Source organism: Nothoprocta perdicaria, unplaced genomic scaffold (genome assembly GCF_003342845.1).
Source record: "Nothoprocta perdicaria isolate Ctin4 unplaced genomic scaffold, notPer1 scaffold_103, whole genome shotgun sequence".
NCBI lineage: Eukaryota > Metazoa > Chordata > Aves > Tinamiformes > Tinamidae > Nothoprocta > Nothoprocta perdicaria.
The window spans coordinates 1340256-1362980 of NW_020454128.1; the positions used below are offsets into that span (position 1 = coordinate 1340256).

The window sequence follows — 22725 nt, forward strand, 5'->3', positions numbered from 1 at the left end:
TTCATATTCAAGAGTGAACTGGGCATTGGACAGAGTCCCACGATGTGCTCCAGGCTTTTAAGAACTTTTCTTTTGAAGTTGCTCAGGTGCCTAGAAGTACATGTATACCCCTGTGGGGTCTTTCTGAAACCTTAGTATTTTATCCTATTTGGAAAGAGAGGAAACTTAAATGCATACACCTTAAAAACTCCCTCTTGATGTCCGTATAGAACTAAGCTTATCTGAAAGTATGATCCTCTTTGAATGTACATAGAGCTTACATCCTTAAATCATTTAAATGTTTTGCAGAAATGTTATCCTTCATCTAATGCTGCATAAACGTTTGAGATTTCACGTAGTGCTTCTTCCTTGGCCTCACTAACAAGTAATAAAATTGGCTAGATATGACCAGGGTTGGAAGGAAGGTGCAAGTCCCTCAATAGTGTCCTCAAAACGGCTCCCTGTCCCCTTCACTTTTGTGCTCGTTCCCTATTCTCGCTGCCCCTGTTGCTCTTGTAATTGCATATTTCCTCTGCAGGTTCCAGCAGTAATAGTTTTTCCAATTGTTCCTATAAAATAAGCTATAAAATAAATAGTGTTTTTAATTGTTTAGCTTCATTCAGCAGACTAATCGTTGGACTTTAGGCATGTTACATTAAATACAGCTAAAGCTTTCATTATTCAATTTAATCTAATCTAATTAGTTAGAGACAATCATTTAATTTGGTTATGATTCTAATCTCTCATCAGGAAACTTCCCCCGACAAAGTCCCTTGTTTCCCTTGGAGGAGAATCCTGCCAGCGAGCGTGTGTTGCCAGGGCTGCCAATCCTAGCTCGGGAAGGGGACGGTGACAGGGACAGGGCTGCCCTGCTTGCAGCTTGCAGCTCGTGCTACCTCCCCATCCTGAGCAGCATTAAGCCATGCTCGCCCCCAAGGCTCAATTTTCCCAGATTACGTTTGAGAAATATGATCAATTAGACAGGGAAAGAAATAATAATAATAAAAAAACACTTGGCCAAAGCAGTTGTTCTGCTCCTGGCATCAAACTAGCATCTTGGCCTGGGTTTATAATTTGGGAGCTTTATGTCAACATTTATGAAATTTCCACTTTTGCAGGATAAGCTTTAAGTCCAAATACTTAAGCGGAAATATTTCATTCTATATATAGTCCTCTTCTCCCTAAAGATGTTACACAGCTAAGAAAGAGTAAGTCTTTTTTAGAGAAAAAAATCTAAACTATACTTTGCAGCTGGTTTAGCAGAATTCTGTTTTACGTTTAGACTTGCAAGGACGAGGCACTACATAACCTGCAGGATCACATTTTGGTTTGTGTGTTTGGCGATGCGAACTCGCCGCTAATTGGGCTGCAGGACTTCGTGATGCCCTTGCGGGCTAGTAACTTCGTTTACCGTGAGCTAAAAGACATTGTATTTCTTGGGCCTTTGGAGTATCTGCAAAGGGAATGGAAATTTATCCAGAATTTCCCAAAGCTGTGGTTATTCTCGGTAAGAATTTGTTTTTTGAATATTCTCTCAACTTCTTCTCATACTTTCATGCACCATGCTAAATACACCTTAAAAGTTCAGTCTCTTTTGCATGATAATAGAACAATTCAAAATAACCCCAGTTATCTGTTGCCCTGTGCTTGAACCAGAAGCCAAGATGATGTTGAAAAAGTTTCATTTTTCAAATATTTATTTGCATCCGAGAGAGTCTCAGTGCGCTTTGCTTTCCTAGAGAAGTCCTGGGAAGCGGATCCTAATTGGAGAGGGGGAAGTAGCCAGCAAAGTGAAGATAAATTCTAGACCTGTGAATATTCTTCTCTGGCCAAAGTCGCTCAGATTTTGGGGGTGCTTTGGAGCTTCCCAGCTCTCCGCTCACTGCTGTTTCTTCTGTGCTCCTCAGGGGAGTGCTCTGTCCTGCCCGGACCTGCGGGCAGTCCGCGTCCAGCACTGCGCCGCCTGTGCCATCCTGTCGGCCAACAGCGCCGCGTCCAGCAGCCCGTCCCTGGTGGACACCGAGAGCATCCTGGCTACGCTGAACGTGCGCTCCATGCAGAGCAAGCCCAGCTCGCTAGGTACGAGCGATGCCCTTCTCCTTGGGAACGCGCTCGGCTGGTAGAAACGCTCCCAGACAGAGCCTGCAGCACAGAGATGCAAGGAGAGCAAAACCAGCTTGAGCCCAGTATAATATTTATTGTGTCTCTTCCTTCCCTAATTTGGCAAAAGAGCTACGACTTGTCCTCCTCTTGAGAAAGTGCAAGTATTAATTAACTGAAGGGGAATGGATGACTGTGCTAAGTGTTTTCCCTACATTTTATTATCATTCTAGACTTTTAAAACAGCAGTTGTGCCAAGGGAAGGATTGGAGTGGGGTAGAGACTGGATTTTTTAATAATATCCTGACAAAATAATATCAATATACAATATATACAGTCAGAACAGATGTGACTTATAAGGGTTATTTGAGTAAGAGGTAATGGTGACTTGAATATATTGCTTTCTAAGTAATGCATTTAGCTCTAGGTAGACAGTCTCTGTAGTTCTGCCGCTGTCACTGTATGTGTGTGTATCGGAAGCAGTCCAAACACACAGCTGCACCCACCCCCTGCACCTCATTGTGCAACCCCATAATAATATTTTATCTCCCAAGCCTGTTGTAAAACCAGGCAAATTAAAATTTGCAGTGTAGCACTATGCAGATTATTCTTATCGTTATTAGCTATTATCATGGTCAGTTATTTCTGAAGGATTGATTGAAATTGAAGGGGATAGATTCTGTTGCCATTTACTTTGATAGTGTTGCTTTCCTATGCTTGACAAAACGCTGTGCTGCTTGTGCCACCCTGATTTTACTATTTTAGGTGTTGCACTTTACATATTTATACAGTACCTATTGCCTATCTCAGATGTTTGTGAGTTGTTGCTCCATAAACTGACTACAGTTGCAGTCTAATAAATCTTTGGCTACTAAACAAAGGCCATTCCACAGATTTGTAGTGATTTCTGCAGACAAAAAAGCAGCATTCACTTACAGGATATTATCAATAAATAAAGATATATTTATGGAATAAGACTAAGAAACCAGCTACACTTCTTCCCCAGACTAGCTATTAAATCTGTTAGTGATTCACCCTCTATGTAAAAATTAGCACTCTTTTCTTGTAGGTTCATTAGGAGTGTTGTTAAAATCCCCAGCCCGTGTTCTTCTTTGCTGCTGTAATTATTTATAACGATAGGGCCAGAATCCCGGGCTGGGATTCCCATTGCAGGCTGTCCTGCTGATTCAGTGGCAAGACCAGGGCTGCCCCACCTGCAAAAGATCCTCCAGGACCGAGTCTTGAGATTTGCCAGCGTTAGTGGGAGGAAACACGAGTGATAAATAACAGCAGTGGTCCCAGGCTGCGCTGCTGCTGCTCACGGGTGCTGGTACCACCTCTGGCGGTAGGTAATTCCGTAGAGGAGGTTGAACGTGGGAAATCGAGGGTTTCCACCAGCGCTGCATGTGCCCAGGGGTGCTGCCAGCAGCAGAGCTGCAAAAGCAGCCGGTAAAACCTCCATGAGATATGGGCAAGCTTTAAAAAGTTGCAGTCCATAAGATGCATATTCCAATCAATCTCTGTTTCAACCATGAAACTGTATATCTGACTTGGAAAGATGAGGCTGTGTCTGATGTTTTGCGTATTGTACTAAGCGTTGCTAGTAGGACAGCCAGTGACTTGCTTGATATCCAGCTCCCAGTGCAAATCCAGGCCTTGTCTCAGTTTGGAGATCCTAACACAGCCCAAACCGATGCATTTCCGTGGCGTTGAATTTCAGTGTGACCATTTCCCAGCAAAGCAACGGCAAAGCAACGCGGGCCGATGCTGTGGGGAACCCGTCTTGTGGGGTAAAGAACTGGAGACTCAGATTGTGGAGAGTCAGATCCGCATGGGGGAAACATTTCTCGCTCCTGCAGGAACGAGTGTGTACTGGGGTCAGCGCTGATGCCAAGGACTTCTAGTCTTTCCCATGGAAAATTTTAGGTTTTCCAGTAATGCTGTAATTATCACCCTGTCATGTCACAAAGCAAACAGGTTGGCAAACCTAGGTACCGAACTAAATAATCTGTGGCATAATCTAAACATATAATGGTAATTAAGTCTGACAGCTTAATAAGCTAGTGAAATTGGAATGTACAGTAGTAATCTACAATTAAGTAATCTTTTGTAATAGCACCCTGCCAGTTTGTAGGATTTCAGGTACGGTGCTGTGTACTGCTTTGCAGCAAAAATATTGACATAAGGAAAAGGAATCCAGGCAGCGATCAGACGTATATTCAGATCAGCAAGTACAGGACATGGAAAGGTAGAATGATTCATTTCAGGCATTTAGTTGCTGCCACGTGCATGTATTCAGAGATGTTGTGTTATGCTTGGGAAGGGCTTTTTATGCTCTGCTGACATCTCTGAGGTGGTTTTTGGCAGGCCACCACCTAACTAAATGGGGAATTAATGTGTTGGGCTCTCTGTGACCCTGTTAAGAGTCCACATATTGGTCAGCCCTGGTCTTCATCTCATGGCCAGGGTTCACTTGCTGCTGCAGGGGATAGCAGTGGAAAAATTTAGGCTTAGCACTAAGGGAAAGGACTGGGTATAGTCAAAACACAGAAAGCAGCCCTCAGATGGGCTTGGTTCCTCTCTACCTAGTATTTTATAGCTCCATTCGAAGCCAGCCAGCTGGTGAGAACTGGGAGGGAATCAGGACACGCATTTTTTAGGAGCTTTTAAAATTGTCTTCTAGGCTTTTCAGGTATCAGATTTTCAAAAATCAGGAAATTGGCTCTTGCTCTCACTTCTGCAGCAGGTCCCATCTATTCATGTGCCGCCTTCCTGAAGGGGAAGGTAAAAGTCCCAACGCTGCCGCCCAAAATACTTGGAGCGCAAGTTGGCTTATTGGGGGCTTGGTGCCAGACAACTCTGTAACCAGCACTGCTGCTCCACAGAGGGTAATTATATTTTAGTTCTGATGTCAATAAGAAGCTCCCAGGAGAGATTTTCTTTTTTAGTCCTTTGAAACTCTGAGTGTATAAAGTGAGCCTTGGAAAGGCAAACCAAGGCAGGGAACTTTCTAAATATAGGAACCGCCTTGGAATTTTTGCACAACAATGACATTATTTTTAGGTACAGGTAAGAGATTTTCAGCATTTGTCAGTCTGAACCATTGTGTCTTGTGTTCTTTCTTTTCCTTTTTCTTTTCTGCTTCTCCTGACTCCCTCGTCTTCTCATGTTGTTATTGACTATTTCTACAGAGACTGTTTTCGGATTGAGTGCATTGGGGAATCAATCAGAGCCATGTTATAAAAGGATCCCCGTCACCACAGAGCTGAGTAAGTTATTCCTTGGGAACAAATTTCACAGAAGCAATATGCATGCTGCATTATTTATTTACCCCAGGCCCTTTTTAGAATTCACAGACAGAACACGACAAGCACTATATGTCCAAGGAACATTAAAAGGTTTGACTTAGATGTTAATTCAGTAGCTTAGAAAGAGTCAGGATGGTTTATCCGGAGAATAAACAGAGAAAGTGTTACAGAGGTCTCAGTGTGCAGGAAAACTGCGAAGCATCCATTTAGAAGAAAGATGATGGCCATTTTATTTTATTTATTCTGGTGGACTGCATCTTTCATGCTATACTTGGCTCTTCTTGCCTTCATCCTCCCAGGATTTCAAACCAGATCCATTAATTGGGCGCGTGTACACTGATCAAGTGATCAGCAGGAGCACGGCGGTCAGTGTCACCCTGAGCGGTGTGGCTGGGCTGCCAGGCCCTGGCCCGCGGGTGCTCATCTCACTTCAGAGCACTGACATGAGAACACACTCAGCAAGGGAGCCAGCAGGACTGCCCCCTAACTCAGTCACACTTTCTTTTCCTGCCGTTTTTTGATGCCTTGCTTGTGAATACGAGGTGGGCTCAGCAAATGGAGGGAGAGGCCTTTGCTTTCCAGACCTTCCCGGGTCAGTGAGCCAAGGCTACTGAGCAGTCCTGGCTCCAGCAGTGCCAAGGTTGTGTGAGGCCAGCGTGTGCTGCATATCCCAGGTGGATATGGATGGATTTGGAGTCCTCTGTGCTAAACGTCTGAGGAGCTGCTGGAGGAGAAACAGTGCAGTGGTAAGCTAGTCATGTCTCCTCCAGAGTCATTTCAGAACTCTTGAATTTCCTGGGATGATGTTTGCACGTTCTCTCGTGCTGTGATTTAGACTTCAATTTCTTGTGTGTCGAAAAGTTCCGGGAATGTTTTGAGCTGGCTGCTCACTTTGAGCTGCAGCCGAACTCCTCGGAAAGATGTGGGGTCAAACTAACATTGTTAGGCAGCCATTGCCCCGCTGTGATCTCCCTCCAGGATCTAGTGTGTCTGTGGAGGGGAAGCATCCTGTAAATACATGAAAAAGAGAATGGTGAGGAGAAATATAGTGAGTTGCTTCTTATGCCTACAGGACCATGGTTTTTAATTCCTAGACTTTTATAAACTAGACATGGAGTCATACTGATTAATACCAGATGCAGAGCCAACTCCTAAAATCCAGGGTTGCTAAAATATCTGTATTGAGAAGACATGGCTGAAGGATGACACTGATACTGCAAGACAACAGGAGACATTAATAGCATTGTGATTTTGGCTGGCTTTAGTCATCTTTAAAAATGATCCACTCATATGCCTCCTGGCCTTAGGGGACATAATGGAAATTAATCATTACTCACATAGAGTTACTTGTTCTCTCTATTTTTTAATGGGAAAATATGGGTTCTCGATGTCAGTTGCTTTCAGCACTCCTCTCTCCAGCAGCGCTACTGCCATTCCTCAGCGTTGGCACTGGCACCGTTGCAATGCCAGGACGTAGCGGGCACATTCAGTGGCACAGTGGGGGCCCTTGCCTAGAGGTACTGAGACAATTCACCAAAAATAGAAAAGAAAGTTAAAGCAGAATCAGTTGTAGAGTAGGGGGAGTTCTCCAAGGCTATCTCAGACAGCAAGAAGGTGGCTGAGAAGCTAGTGAGGATTCAAACATCACTGCCACGCTCACAGAGCTGTGAAGGGGCCTCTGTCCTCCAGTTTAAGCCGATAGAAATAGGGATTTTACAGCAGGTTAACCCTCCTCCCTGCTTATTTTTTAGGATTCTGTATCTTTTGACTTTTTCTGCACAGCACTGAATATTTTGTTCTCCATTCCTTTACACTTGCAGCATGACATAGTTAGGACCAGCACACAGTGGCTAGCTAGGTTTATGAAGTTTATTTTTGATTCTAGATGACTATGTTCTGTTTCTTAGATGGTTCCTATTTCTTCCTTCTCCAACAGAGTCTTCTCCAAATGTCCAATTCATCAATCAGGCTTCCGACATCGATTCTGAGATCATAGACCCGGATCAGTTTTTCACCACTGCTGCCTGCACGGGGGATGTCTTCTCAGATAGCTTCCTGAATTCCCTTTTGTCTATCGTAAGTAGATGCATCGTCATAATTAATGGCATCAGAGATATCCCCTCCTTATAAGGAGGGTAACAAAGCGATTGTATCCATTCTTATGTGAGCAATTTGGTAACCAGGGGCATGAGATTTATTGGGTAGTGAGTTCCACAGACTGAATGACAAGTGTCAGCCCCCAAAGTCCCAGCGCTTACTTGGTAAGAGGCTGTTACAGTTGGTCCTTCTAAATGGACGTAAGTCACTGAAGCCAAAATTGGGCACGAGTTGGCCCCTCGTTGGCAGTTCCAACCGGGATGCCAAAGGCTGAGCAGGTTAGGAGGACTCAGAGTTCTTTCCTCTTCATGCAGAACGGATTTTTGCAAGTCTGGCTGAAGGCGCACGGGAGAGCTCGGGAACAGGGAATCTGCACTGTCACCATTTTACTAGAGGCATACGTAGGGATAAACAGAACATTTAACTCTTCTCATCTCCTTAGCTGTCAGTCTGGCACCTGGGCAGAAATTTGGTGGAAATTTGGGTAGAAAATCCCTTGAACTCAATGGGAATCTATCAGTGCATATTTTCTGAAATGGTATAAAATGAATTCCTGCTGATCCAGAAGACCACATCAGATTAGAAGAGGAGAATGTATTTTGGTAAAATATGTTCTTTAAACTTTTGCATCACGAGGAGTGGGGACATTGCATCAAAAATGCATGAACAGAGGGAGTACAACCCTCCTACCCTGGTGACATAAGCACTCAAAAGAGAGTGATACTGTTTGCAGTGACACCTGTGAGTGACAGTTTGATTCAGTTAAGCTACAATTTGGCTGCAAAACAACAGTTCTGCTCATGAAGTGGCATTTTCAAAATGTTTTTCCCTTTTCCTGATAGACTCTTCCTCCTCTTTACCCTGATTCCCCAGGCCTCAGTCAAGTTCCATGTACCTTGGGGATAATGCTTAGGTGGCAATTTTGGAGAAAATGAATAAATAGCAAACAAATCTCTCAAAGGGATAAGCAGTCCAAAGTGTGTCAAGTCCACTTAGGCTTTCCTAAGAAGGCTTCTGTGTTGGTGAAAGTATTATATTGCTGCTGCTCACTGATATGTCAATCAGTCAGACAGTAATTAATGACTGCTAATATCAAGTGTAAAAGTAGCTTGAGACAGAGCATGACCTGTCTTAAAGGATAAAATTTCAGTCAAGTTTAGGATTCCAAGTCTGTCCAGGAATAATCCACACACAGCTCTGCTTTAGAGTAGAGCAGCACCTTAGGTTGGATTCAGTTAGTCTGTAGAGGAGAGAAATGTGATACTGCTCAGCAGCTGCAACGTCGAGGAAGAACGTGTGAGTGAGGAGAAATAGGAGGAGCTCAGTGCAGTGTCACCTCGGTCTGTGTCACCATGAGTATCGTGGAAATCTTGAGACGCTCCGAGGAGAGTTGCTCTTCTCTTTTAGGTTGTAAGGAGAGTGGCAGAAAAAGCTGCACAGTGCAAAGGCATCTTTCTTGCGCTCTCTAAGGGGAAGTGTTAGCCCTTGGAAGCCTGAAGCGGCGCTGGCGCTTGCTCTCGCCCGACCGTCAGAGTCTCTCTAGGCAGAAAAGAACAATTTGGTGAGCCTGGCCATGCGGCTCATTACTGTAATGAGCTGCAGTCCCTTTTGGGTTTAGCTGCAGGTGGAACCTGCACAGGGCCAGCTGAGCAGCACCCCGGAGCCAGGGGGGCGAGCAAGCGCTTGGGGACGAGAGGAGCAGGTTTGAAGGCCAGGCTTCCTGTGCAGGGGAGCCCTGGCAAGAGGCACCCTGCAGGCTGTAGCCAGCCAGCAGTGGGCCAGGAAGGAGCAGTGCAGTTTGTGGTGCAGGCCAGAAGCAGCAGTCCTTCCCCGGCAGCCGCGAGACCTCTTCCGGATGCAGTTTTCCCGGAGTGCATCCATACCACCCTGTAATTGTTTTCCTTCTTTCAAACTCCTGCAGTGCAACTTAGCAAAGAAAGTACAGAATGGGGGTGACATGCAAATCCTATTAATTCATCCAAGTATGGAAATACAATCCTTTTGATGTCAAAAAGTGCAGCAATGATATGTTAAGGAGCTCAGCACGCTTCAGTTAAATATGTAAAGTGCAGATTCCCCCAAAGCTGTCTCACTCCTGGATAACCCAGGACTATAGCGCCTTACTTGAAAAGCCTGGGAATTACTCTAACAGCATTATAGCCTTTTGCCCAACAATATGGTCAGATGTTCTTAAGCGGATTTGAGTTTAGCGTGGATTTAGTAGCACCATTCCTGCACTGCAGCTTGTTTGGTGTCTTTCCTCAGGAGAATGCAGGTGACAGATACCACAAAGTGGCTCTGTGCAGGAAATGAGCTTCTAGGGAAAGGGTGGAAATTAAGTTATTTGGTGCACTGCAATCAGAGGAAACGCTTTTAGATCTAAAAACAGAAAAGGCTGTGGTATTTTTTTTCCCCTCAAATTTGAATTTCAACCACAATATTGTTTTTCAAAAAAGTATTCTGACTGAGACAGCACCAGGGAGGAGGTTTCCTAAATGCATAAAAAAAACGCAGGGACAGCGAGTTTCCTGTGGCTCCTGTGCCCAGCCGAGCAGGGCAGGTGTCCTCAGCTTCGCTCGCTGGGCTGCATCAGAGCCCCTGCCCACGATTTTTGCCCTCCTTTTCACCCAATCACCCTCTCGAGCTGCAGAAGTCATTTGAAAAATACAGGGGGGCTGTGGCTGAGAACGATCTGTACCTCTGAAAAGCTCCCATTCAGCTGCAGAGCGGTGTGTGTTGTTGTAAGAGTGAGGTGGGATCTTGAGTGCTCTTTGAAACTGAAATGGGCTGAGCAGGTGGTTATCCATAAATATTGTCGGAGTACTTTATACATAATGAACAACTGTTTTAGTGCAGAAGAAAACTCCGGGGTCGTTGATGGTAATCTCTAGATTTTCACTGGAACAATTTTGCTTTTCTTTCAGGAACCAGGGCATACAACCTGGTCTCTGAATTTCCAATGTCTTTGCTTTCCAGACCTACCACAACCATCACATCCTGGCGTTGCTGCAGACTTTGGTGACAAGCGGGACAAGTGCAGCGCTGGAGGAGCAGCTGCTGGAGGACAGCAGCCTGAGCAGAATTCCCAGCAAAACGGTGCACCGGGCCTCCCGGGCCAGATCCAAGCTGGCTCTCCTGCCACTGTCCAAGAGGTTGTTGCCGGATACCACAGTGAGTTGTGTCGCAGAGCAGTCCTTCATAGGCTGAATCCACTACCAACGTCAAAAATGTGAAGACATCAAATAGCCCAATTTAATACAAGATTCTAAGCTTTTGGGAAGCACTGTTTTTTTTTTTATTTCTTTATCCAGTGCTAAACACATAAGGGTCCTGGTCCTGTGACTGCATCTCCCAAGTGTTACATCACTAGAAATAGGAAGCAGTGATAATTCCAGTGATGATATTGGCTAAATGTCTTAGTATTAGGCTGAACTGTCTATTTTGATGCAAGTAGAAGAAGAATGTGTTGCTTTTTCTTTATAGCAGGAGAACTCCTTTGGAGACGTTTACTGCCGAGCTTTAGATTTGTTTGGCATACTCTGCTTTGGACTCTACCGCCTGATGGAAGAGCCCAATCCGTGCAAGAACAGGCAAGTGCACTTCACCTGAAATGTTGCTGTAATTCCAATGAGTAGTCATGGCTCTGAAGTTAACTGCTGACTATCCTAGGTATTAAGCAGCAAGACCTCCCAAAGCAGTCTGGATTTCATGTGCTCTTTCAGGTTTGTGGTTGCTCGTCCCTGCAGCAGTTTGAAGATGCTGCCTACAGATCTGCTCTTCTGTGTCGTGCCATTCAACGTGGCAACTGATGACCTGTGATACGGTGTGGAGAGTCAGTTGCCAAGCAAGAAAGCAGGTAGCAAAGTCAGCCTCATGCCAGAGTTGCGAGAGATTGTGAAATGCCCTGCAAATAAAGAATTCTACAAATGATAAGGACCCCACAATAAATTTTCCTGATTCTTATTTCTTAGATGTGCGATGGGCAGTTTGAATTTGGCTAAACATTGGCATGAGATTATGACTAAAAATCTTTTTTTAAGCTCTAACAAGAAAATGGGAGTAAAATGCCTCCCTCTGAGGAAAAGGGCAAATATTGAGGCTCTATTAAGCCCTACACAGAGCATTTCCAGGTAAATACAAACTCAATGACAGTGTCAGGTTTAGAGATTCTCTGATGAATTTCTCAGTTGAAAGAGTATGTGCTTTCCATGCAAGAAGATGTTGGATTGATAGGCATTAAAATAAGTAAAATTAAAAATAATAATAAAAAAAAAGCAAGCAGAATCTCCCCCATGAACTTGAACTGTAAATCAGTCCCACCCTTATGTTACAAAGTCAGTTGCGGGAGGCAGGAGAGAGGGGGGGTTCCTCTCTTCCCACTAACACTAATTAGGTTTGAAAGACTGCAGCTTGAGTCCAGATACCACATGCTGAGAAGAAAGGAACCCAAACAGCTGACGCGGAGTTCAGACTAAACTAACTGCAAGCTCCCCAGGGACATCACAAGGTAAACTTGATAGTATCTGTCATTTACAATCATTATCAGGCAGCTGAGTCTCTGTAATTTTACTAGGGAGCCAATTAACAGAACCCTGAAGCTCAAGAATAAGGTCTTGGTCCTTTTTCTGTTTTAGACAGGAAGAAGGGAAAATAAGTCTTTGTTTTAAATAAGAACTCCAGAAGCCTTCTCGCTAGGGGAATGGTCGGATCTGGGCTTGCACTTTTTCTTTTGAGGGATAAGGCAGAGCACTGAACTCAAGGTCAAGCAACTGGCTTCAATACCCAACTCTGCAACAAGTTGGCTGTGTAAACTTAGGTGAGTTACTTAACTGTCTCTGTCTTAATGCTGCCTACTGGACCGAGGGAAAAATAACAACATAGTTGTTAATTAGGATTGTGAGAGCTTAGGGAAAAGAAGGGTCTCTTGTGCTTTGTGTAGCCCACCATAATTAGGGTTGGCACCTTCAGGGATTCTGTTCAAGTAGCATGAATAAGAAATGGACCAAAATTCCAGATGGAAATATATCTGCCGTTGGAGAAGTCTGGAGTTTGGATTGAGATCTGAGCCTTAATATATTGGACCCATCTTTCCTGGAACCAACTAATCATGCACTTTTGGTTCAGGATAGCTTGAAAGTAGTAATGGGTGAGCCATGCTTAGAGCAAACAAAACACCATAGCAAGCATGCTTCCCTTTGCAGAGCTGAGCTTGTGCCAGCCCAGTCAGCTGATGTTTTGGAAGGAGCTTTTTGCCTAAAATCACCCACTGTATATAAAAACCCAGATTGGGGGGGGGAGGGGAAGCACTGGATTGTGCTCACCCTCTGGCAGAATGAGGCTTCAGTGATACAGTACTTTGGTCTATCCCTTGCATGCATTATTTTAAACAGACAAGACTGGATAGAAGGAGCAGCCAGGATAGGCTTTGGAGAGTTTGATACAAGTGCTAGGAAGAGCTGAGAGTTGGCTGTGGAACATGGCTTAACTAAGACTCCCTGCTAACTTCATATATTGTCATCATCTAAAACCTTCTTCATTTGCAGCTGTGATACTCTCTGTCTAAGCAGAGCATGGAGGAGGTAACGTTCCTGTTTTTTTCTTACTGCTTTTAAATCATTGCACATGCCTGGAACTCTCTGTTCTTGCTTTCAACTGTCCTGTGCAATGTTAAGGCATTTTTATTACAAAATCTGCAAGAAGCACCAAAACTTATTTACTCAGAACTTTCCTGAGTGTATTGGAAGCTCATACAATCTTTCCAGCAAGCTGTTCCATCTGAAACCATGTACTCTGTCTAGAAAATGGGGACAAATACTGAAAATGCTCCTTCATGACTGTGAACCAGAACCTCGTAGTTCCAGGTGTGGGGCACAAAGCACTGGATGTGCCACTGTGTTACTCCAGAGCTCTTCTGTGTGACGTAAAACTGAACCAAGCCCTGGAGCTAGAGTCAATATTTGTCTCCCTTTCCAACAGAAGGAAGAGTCTGTAGCAAGTGCCTTTTTCTTGATATGTTCCATGTCTCCGTGGTCTCTTAGGTGCAAAAAGGGCAGATTTTCCCCTCCTCTGTTGACAAGGGAATATTCTCATGGCCGGGCATGGAGCTTTTCCAGGACGGCATCTCTGCTGCAGCCTGTGCTTCCTGGGGTAAGGAGGGTGTGTGGGAGATGCTGGGCTGGGGAAGGACCTGTTTCACTTTGTTCTAGCTTGTTTGCTTGCTGTTCTGTGCAAGCAGTTCTCGTGGAGGGGGGAGAGAAACCCTCAGGAAGGTAAAAGCATTAATGGGTCAAGGCCTTCTTTGCATAATTCTATTATCACCAGGAAGATTCTGCAATAATCATGTTAGGCATGTGCTCTGGAGCATCAAAGTGACTTGTCTTACCTTACTTTTTGATGTTAGACAGATTTAAATGCTTTGTACAGATGAGGCACCTCAGGCAGCTGATCAAGAAGGCATGGGCTGTTCAAGCAAAGCAAAGGCCTGTTTCATTTTTTTTCTTAATGTCAACAATGCCACATTCCTCTAGTGAAGAATAATTTCTGTTGTCATAAACTGTGAAAAGCAAAGGTGTAGGAGAGGATCTATGTGTGTGTTCATGCAAACAGGCTTTTTTGAAGCTACAGCCTCTGAATTCTCAGCAACAGAATCTTCTTGTGTGTTGGTAGGTAGCATATAAATCCGTATTAATAAATGTAGTGGCTGTAGAGAGGACCACTGTGTGGTACGCAAAGCTGATGCAGCATCTCTGCCCTCTCCCTTGCTAATCCGCACCCATTCTGGGCTGTGAAGGTCACTGCCGTGTGTAGAAGCGAAATAAATATTAGTAGTATTTATTTTTTAGCAGTGTTACTGGAGGCTCGAACTGAGTTTTGAAGCTTTTTGTGTCAGGTGCCAAACAAATATGAGGTGGCAATAAGCCCTCAGACGTAGCCCTCATGGAGCACTGCCTGGTGATTATTTTCCCCATGCTTTATAAGATGGGTCAGTGTGTTTACAGAAGCCAACGAGTAGCATCCTGCCTTCAAAGAAAAATTACTTACCTGGGATTATGCACTGGGTAAGTTGGCTCTGTTTCTGTCCTGTTTGTCTTATCTGCTGGGCCACACTGTCATTTCAGACTGATGAGTGAGGAATGGACCCAGAAACTTCTCCAGAGATGCATGTAGGGTTGTGTGGGCTTGTACATGCAAAACCCTGACCCTAACTCATGCATTCACCCAGTCCTGTCCGCTGCTAGCAAGCAGGAGCACAGATGAACACAGGCCGCTGCAAAGAGCGCTAGCCTGTAAAGAGATGAATACAGCATGCAGGCGTGGGTTGTTTTGCTCCCTCCTTCCTTGTGTAGTCAGATACAATGCAGCAGAATGAGTAGTGAGAGGTGTCAGTGCTGCGAGCTGGGCTGGCTTTTGCAGTGCAGCATGCTGCTAGTGACTGACACGTAGTCAATGAGATCTGAGGAGAATCCAGGCTCTATAAATGTTAGATGAAGCAGGCTGGGGACTGAGAAAACAAGAGGTGGCTGCAAATACCAAGTGTCATTATTCTCTGAACAGAGATGGTGAGAGAGCAAGGAACTTCCTGTGGAGATTAACTGCCGCACAGCAGGATGAAGAGCCATCCCTTGATATGAAGGGACATCTCATTGTCCTGAGAAGACTTGTGCAGAAAAGGTACATGACAGCAGGAGTAGCTTCTCAGAGTGTATGTACACAGTTCCACCAAAGCACGTATCTCACCCGAGAAATGATTTATTCTCCTCAGATAAACTCCAAATACCTGGTGGTTTAAGTTAGTGGCAGAACAGAATGAGGTCTCTCTTAATCATTAATTGGCAGGGGGGTCTCTAGCCTCTTCCTACTCTTCTCTCCTTTCCCTTTCACTACTCCAGCTTACTTTCTTGCCCTGGATGTAGCCACAGCGTCACCCCCGCTGTCCCTCCGGTGGCCACTTACGGAGGGATTAGAGCTGTCTGAGTGCTGATTGCTTCCCTGGCTGCAGCAGGAGGCTGTGCACAGTGAATTAGGTGAGCTAACCACGTTAAGCAGTCTGGAAGCGGATCATTACAGCTTCAGACACGTCCTTTAGTTTACGTGTGCCATCAAATGAGCATTAATGACTGGAGTTTCTCCATTTCCCCGCTCTAGCTGCATCTGCTTTCTGAGGAAGTACTGACACGGTTCCGTTTTCCCCTTCTGAATAAGCTCACACCAGTGGAGGCCTTAAATGAAAGAAGCAGTACTGCTATGACTTCACCGTGCAACTCTTTAAGAGATTAACATCTGAGGAGTGGGCATTTCTATCTCTGATCTTAATCCTGGTAAATACCCTTCTCTTCCAGCAGTGCAGAACTAGGTGTACCCCCTCCTCGCGCTCTCGCCAGAGAGGACCTGTTGTCTCCCTGCTGTGGCCGGACTTACGTCCATGCCTCGCTAGCAAACAGGCCTCAATCCCAGACTAATACATCAATCATAATTCCTGGGCTGCCAGCAGTCATGTAACTGCTTAAAGACCTCAACAGCCCTCTGGCACCTAAAGAAAAAAATCATCTAATTAATCACAGGTGAAACAGCCTGGACCTACTCCAAAAGCCCCTGAATTTACTGCCAAGCTTTGATGCTAATTTTCCTTCTAAGTAACCCCCTAAAGAAATTTACGATTAGGTAATTAAAGTGATGAATAAAGAGATACTTAGAAGAAGGAGGGAGAATTAAAAAAAAACCCTTGAGTCAAAAGTCTTAAATCTCCTCCCTTCCTCAAAGAAAACATTAGTCATTTTTGCACATGCATTGTCTCTCAGAATTGGTTTGGATTCCCACAGGAGGCTTGAGAAATATTCCTTAAATCAATGTTTTTGTAACCAAGTAAAACAGGAAAAAAAAAGAATTCCTAAACAGCTGGTAATGTCAGACTGTTTGGGAGAGAAAGGACTTGGGGTTTCTCTCCACATGCTGTAGAACTTTATTAGAAACTGCCTCGTGCCCTTTCCCCATAGCTCCAGTTTATTGAAGATAATTAGATACCTGACAATGTAAATTCATTTTTTTAAAAAAAATCTGTTGGCATCTAATTAAGAATTTTTGAGCATCTAAATAACTTTTAAAATCTGGCCGTAAGTTTTTAATAGGATGCAACTGTTGCACAAGAATGAAACTAATGGTTTTCAATGTCTTCTTCCATTCTTTCTCTCATTTGTTTCAGAGGGGAGGCAAATAGAGTTGGATTCATGTGTTTTTTTCTTCAGGCAGATGTGCCACACAGCTCAAAATAGGGAGCATGTGTTTAGATGCAGTGGCACGAGCTGTAAAATGTTCATGGTGCCCAGACTGTACCTGCATCTTCTGTGGGAATGGATGAAAATCTTGGGGTTTTCTTGGCGGGAGGTGTGGGACACAAGGCTTGTGTGTGGTGGGGGACACTTTCCCACCAAGGGCTGTGTCACCCTTTTCTTTCTGCATCTTGGTAGGCCTTTAAGTGGCAGAAAGCAACATGGGGCTGCTCTGCTCTGGGTGAGCACCCAAGGCCCTGCTTCCCTGGACCCAGCCCATCTGGTGCCTCTGTGCTGCCACTGACTGCTGGCCCTGCACACGTGGCCCTTGTGCCCTGCCTGGCACCGAGGGAAGAGAAGGCGAGTGACTTTAGAGGGGACCAGAGAGGGTAAAAAATGAGAGAATGGCAGATTAGATCTGTGGTGACAGAGATGAGAAATAAAAGCCATTAGAGCCCATTTGCAGTGTGCCCTCATTGAGTCAAGTTTCAAGGTGTTTCTGCAGATTATTAATAGCCTGACAGCAGTTTTTGTACAGGAATCTGATACATGAAATAACACTCATGTATACATACTGCAGCGTAGAGGCGAAAGTGGAGGCCCCTCATTTATTTACTTACAGAGATTTGAAATACTGCAAACCAGCCATCTGGGTTACAGACAAAAATAAACATTTTCCATTATAATAGTGGCACCTTCAGACACACATCTCTATAATAACACAGTGGTATGAAAGGAACTATCATAAGCCCCTGTTTTGTTGCCTGTACGGTCTGGTCTGCCTTCAGTGTGGCTCTCCGGGAGCCACTGTGTTCTTTGGTGTGGAGCAGATCCCTCTCAGTCATCTCTGGTGCTGGATAACATCCTAGAGCCTGAATTTTGTGGGCTATTTTGGTAACTTATCTCCCAGATATTTAATTTTCCCAGTGTGACAAGTTTCTTTTTAAAGCTCCTGGTCAAGTCCTGAGTAGATCTTTTCTCCCTCCTCCAACTGATCCAAATTATCTCCATCTTCTGAGGTGACACAGAAGCTACAGAGAGAGGGGCAGACATGTGGACAAGGACATTTGGACGTGTGGACGTGTGAGAAAGAAAGGTAGGTTAAAAAAATCCCAAAGTTACACTTTATAATTGCATGCTCATAAAAAAAAAAAAAAAAAAATACCGGGTGGGTAGGACTTTGAACTTCACAGGGCTGCGTGAGACTGAGTCCACAAACAGGAGTAATTGTAGCTTTCTTCATAAACAGTGGGTGGCAACAGAAAATTGAACTGATAGAGCCTGTGGTGCCTGCAGGCCAAACGGACATGGAGCCAGAACGAAAGACGGTGTCTGCTTGGCTGGCTGCTGCTTTCTATTAAACTTTCTAGTTTTACTTCTTCGTCTCTTGTTGCAGCCTAACTCTTCCTGTTTGTGTTATTGGGTAGAAGTGGACAGCTCTTGATCTATATTGCATAACACAATGTGGAGATGCCCGAGGCAGCTTCCAGTGAAGGCAGACAACTGCAGAGAGTGATTTTAGCCATTTTATTCTCCTTACCCGAGCAGGCCCGAGCACGCAGCCTTGTCTGGGGCTGCTGCAATGCATAACAGCCACCCGCATTACGGATGCAGCATTTTTAGCGGGTTTTGCACAGCTTTAACCAAAACGAAAAGGAGCTGATATCAGAAATGCTCGAAATCACGCAGATTTGCTTTCTCTCTAGGCGAAAGGAAGGTGTTTCTGATAGATGTGGAGGGATCTGCAGAGTATAGACTGAGGGAGTAAAATCAGGAGCTAAATTTGCAGTAAGAATTCCACGTTTGGTAATAGATACAATATTTACTGACTGCCTGCAAGAAGAGGAGAGAGCAGCCACCTGTCTGGGGCAGTGTGAAGGATGGAACAGTTGGAATCCTGCTGGGACACTGAGATGAAATTGGAAGCAAGATGATTACATCTCTTTCCTGCCAGCACCTTGCCTTGCTTTAATGTTCTCACTGTCTATAGTTTAGCAGGAGTTGTGGTATGTGTGCTAGCAGTCTCCATCAGTGCTGTGTGCTCTCATGATTCCTCTTCTAGCAGAAGGCAGATGAACTTAAAATACTGGGTTGCTTTCTAATGAAGCAGTATCTCTATCACCAGGTCTTCTCCAGGAGACAGATGAGACAGCTTTAAAACCCACTCCTGGATCAGGGTCAGTTGCCTCCCAAGAGAGCTATACGGTGCAGCTGAGCATGTGCAATTCTTGCTTAGTTTGGTACAGCCTGTGGATGCCCAAATGTTAAACCATGGGTTGTTGTGGAAGGAAGCAATGCCTGGACCAAGAGGCAAGACTGAAGACAGCAGCCCACCACCACCTCATGCTTTCACAGTATTCGTACTGCCTTGCTCAGCACTTGAGTTTTTGGATGTGATGTGCAGGCTGCAAGTTGTTTTGGGCGCCAACAGGTACTGTAGTATCTCACCTTCTTCATCTAAATAGTGTTGTGCAGCAATTCAGATTTCCTGCAACTACATTTTCAGTTCCCAGGAACTCGAACTCAGCACGTCATGCTTTCCAGCAAGGTGAGTTAGGGCACAAGCACTTAGCTCTGTAGATTTCCATTTGCCTAAGCCCTTAAGACCTGGGGTTTTGTCCCTGCACAGAACTGACAGCACTTTGAATCAATGTAAGATGGTTTTTGTTAGAAGCTTATCCAATATTCTCATTTCCTCTACATTTTGTACAGTGCATTATGCCACTGGCGTCCAGTTTCCTATCCACGTGTTGCTGCTGCTGCCTTTAAACTCAACTGAGTTCTCACAGGACACGCAGTATTGCTGCATCTGCACAGCTCATGAAGGTGGCCACAAACTGCTACCTGTGATGTAAAAAAGTTACATCTCTCATGATTTAACTAAAAGATCTCCCTCACCTTTTCCAGTAGCTGAGTGCTAATGTTTTTCAAATGAAAATAACATTTTCTCCCCAGGAAAAAAAAGGGGAAAAAAAAAAAAAAAAAGGTTTTCTTCCCAAAAAAGTAGGAAAAAACAAGTCTTTTAAAAACCTTTCATTTTTCATGCAAGTTTTTAGTAGTGTTTTTCAGTGACAAAATTCTCCAAGCTATAATTTTTTAATCAGTTTAAGACTGAAGTGGTAAATAGTAGTCCATCCCTGCGAGATGAAGCAAAGTAAAAATACGAATATTGCCACTCTACTAAAAACAAAGCAACCCCAAATCCTGCAGCGTTGACTTCAGCAGCTTGTAGAGCACTTTGCCATCCTTCGGGATGAAAGATGCCCATCTAGCAATAATGTTATAGATGTTGTTATACTTCCTTTAGTGTTTTGTACACACGGAGTTTACTGCCTGCTACAAGCCCTGGGGAGCTGCCTCTTTGATGTCATCTGTCTGCCCTAAGCAGTGGTTCCTGCCTGCTTTTTTCCTACCCCACTGGTTGTGGTGCTGCCCATGGCAATTGCAGTGGCTAAATTCCTTCCTCCAGTAAAATCTTAACTGGTTGTACTGAATCTTGAAACAGGGCCACATCTCCCCCAGTAAATATCAAACGGGAAATCCAGCTTAATATAAACAGTGAATAGAAAAATGGTGCTACTTTTATGGTTCGGTTTCCCTTCAGGTAAACCACAAATGGCACGTATAACTCTTACGATTAAAAGCCACATCACATGGAACAGTCGTCTGTGAGAGCAGAGAGAAGGGGAAGATGAAAGCGCCTGCAGTGTAACCCGCCAGTCCAGCCCTAGGTCTGTACGTGCCTCTTTTCTGCTCTTCTGAGAATCAGTCAGCACTTGAAACCTCTTTTGACAAGCAGCTTCTACGATGACAGATGCTCCCCGGGCTGCAAACAACTGCGTTGTTGTGGCTGTCAGCAGCCCTCCAAAAGGTGATCCCAGAAAGCAGCAACTGGCCTCATTTGTTAGCGTGAGTCAGCAAGTGGCTGCCTCGGCTTTGCCACCAAGGAAAAGGCAGAAGGAGAGCGAAGGAAAACGAGCTTCTTGTCGAGAGCATCTGAGCTCTGCGCGTTGGGGTGTGAGGGACACGTTGCTGCTCTACAGCATCTTGCCACTTTGGAACAGAATCCACTTTTGGGGAATGGCTTGGATAAAGTGATCACGTTTCTCTGCAGGATGGTCGCCTCGAGAGCCCGGGGCAAGGCTTGGTGGCACCAGCAAAGCTGCCACGTGCAAAGGGATGAGCTAGGACAGAAACGCTGACCCTGGAGCCACAGGAGGACTGCTGGTTAAAATAGGGTGATGGGAGAGGAGAGGGAGGCCCTGGATTAGAATATTAGTTGTTTAGGGGAAAGAAAGTGGAAAAGGAGTCAGGTGGTCATGCTGTTCTTGTGGAAGGATCTCTAGTGGCAGCTGGAATTCAGTTCTAGGAAAAAAAAAAACTCAAAAATCCTGCACATGTTTCTGGTCCCTCCTCTGAAACTGAAGCCCTGCCCCGTTAGAAGTACAGATAAGTAGCTTTGATTATTATGGTGGTATCTCTTCATCTGCCACTGGGACCAGAAAGTGGGGAGCTGCCTACTGCTGCCAGAACAGCAGTTGGCAGTAGGGAACAAATTGCTGCTCTCGTTTTCCAGCCAAGTTACCTGAATCCCTTCAGTGCATCTGACTGAGGACGGTCTGATAGAGCAGCTCATGTGCTTGATTCCAACTCTGTCATGGAAAAAAATAAATAAATAGGCAATTTATGACTCTCTTCTCTCCTTAGCTCTCATCAGCAACCAGATACCCTAAGGAAATGATAGATTCTCCCCATCCTGGGCCCCAGGTAAGCAGAAACCACACGGATGCGGTGCTAACTGCAGCTTCAGGCCTGTGTGCAGTGTTGCCTGTGCTTTGCAGAGCATTAGAAGTGCTCGCAGTGCCAAAGTGTGGCGCAGAGCGAGCTGCAGAGCTGGAGAAGATGATTTAGCCCCGCGCACGCCGGCTGCAGCCGCCGTCGCACCTGACGCTTTCCCTTTCCAAGCAGGCTCAGCACTTTCCCGCCAGCCCTTGGCTTCGGAGGAGCCGGGAGCGCTGCGTGTCCCTGCACGCTCAGCGGGGCAGAGCTCGGGCTGCTTTGCTGAGCAAGTGCCTCCAAGCCTATTATACACAGGCCAGCATTCTCAGTGGTGATTTAAAACAGCTTGTGATTTTAAAGATACATCTTAAAGGCTCCTAGTTTCCTAAAAAAAAAAAATGAAGTGCTTGTTTTTTGCTCTCTGCAAATCCGGAGGTCTCAAACTAGGTACCTGAGAATAGTAGCATCCCATAGCATCAGTCACAGCCTAGTTCCCTCCTCGTCTGCAGTTCATGCTCACTGCTCTCTCTGCAACATGCCTGAGTGTGATTATTGATGGAGCCCCAGGCCCCTAGGATGTGAGCAGGTCATGTTCATGCTGTTTTGTCCCTCTCTTTGATTTGCAGTTGCAGCCTGTGCCCTGTCACCATTTGGAGATGGTGATTCCCAGCCCAGCTGTGCCAGGACACCACAGCTTAGACCAGAACTCCGTAGTTATCTCGTGTTACTTCCATCCTCGGTGAGTCTTTGTCACCTTCTCATGCCCTCCTGTATCTCTGCTCGTGCTCAGACCTGCTTAAGTTCTTATATCCCCAGCCAGTTTTATATTGTTGTGTCTCTGATCCTGAGCAGTTTCCCTAAAGCAGTTCCATTCTGCAGCTTACAGGTAGCTTTACAGTTGTCGGTGTTGAGGTTGGGTTGCTTTGGTTGTTCAGCTCTTCTTTAAGCCCCATAATCATCACTTGATTGTGGAATTCTTTGCAGAAACGTTGTTAACTGTGTAGATTCTTCAGCTGCCTTAAGGTAGAATAAATCCATGGCAAGACTGGAATTATTAAGAGAACTTTTGGCCTGAGAATCATTAAACTCTTTTCTCCAAAGCTTGTAATGGCTGCTAGGTGTTATGGGGAAAAGTAAATTTATCACTGTGGGGTTAAGCCTTCAGAAATAGTGACCTGGGCAAAGTTACAGCAGTT

The 22725-nt window shown here is 45.0% G+C and overlaps 1 protein-coding gene across 1 annotated transcript in view; it reads left to right on the top strand.

Annotated features, from left to right (window-relative positions):
- Positions 1-11795, top strand: part of KCNU1 (potassium calcium-activated channel subfamily U member 1) — a 54928-nt gene extending 43133 nt beyond the window's left edge. Inside the window, 7 exon segments of the mRNA XM_026042475.1 lie at positions 1262-1486; positions 1887-2058; positions 5271-5348; positions 7324-7463; positions 10461-10655; positions 10968-11074; positions 11207-11795. Of these exon segments, the coding sequence (XP_025898260.1) occupies positions 1262-1486; positions 1887-2058; positions 5271-5348; positions 7324-7463; positions 10461-10655; positions 10968-11074; positions 11207-11414 (1125 nt within the window). The 3' untranslated portion in view covers positions 11415-11795.
- The last annotated feature ends 10930 nt before the right edge of the window (positions 11796-22725 follow it).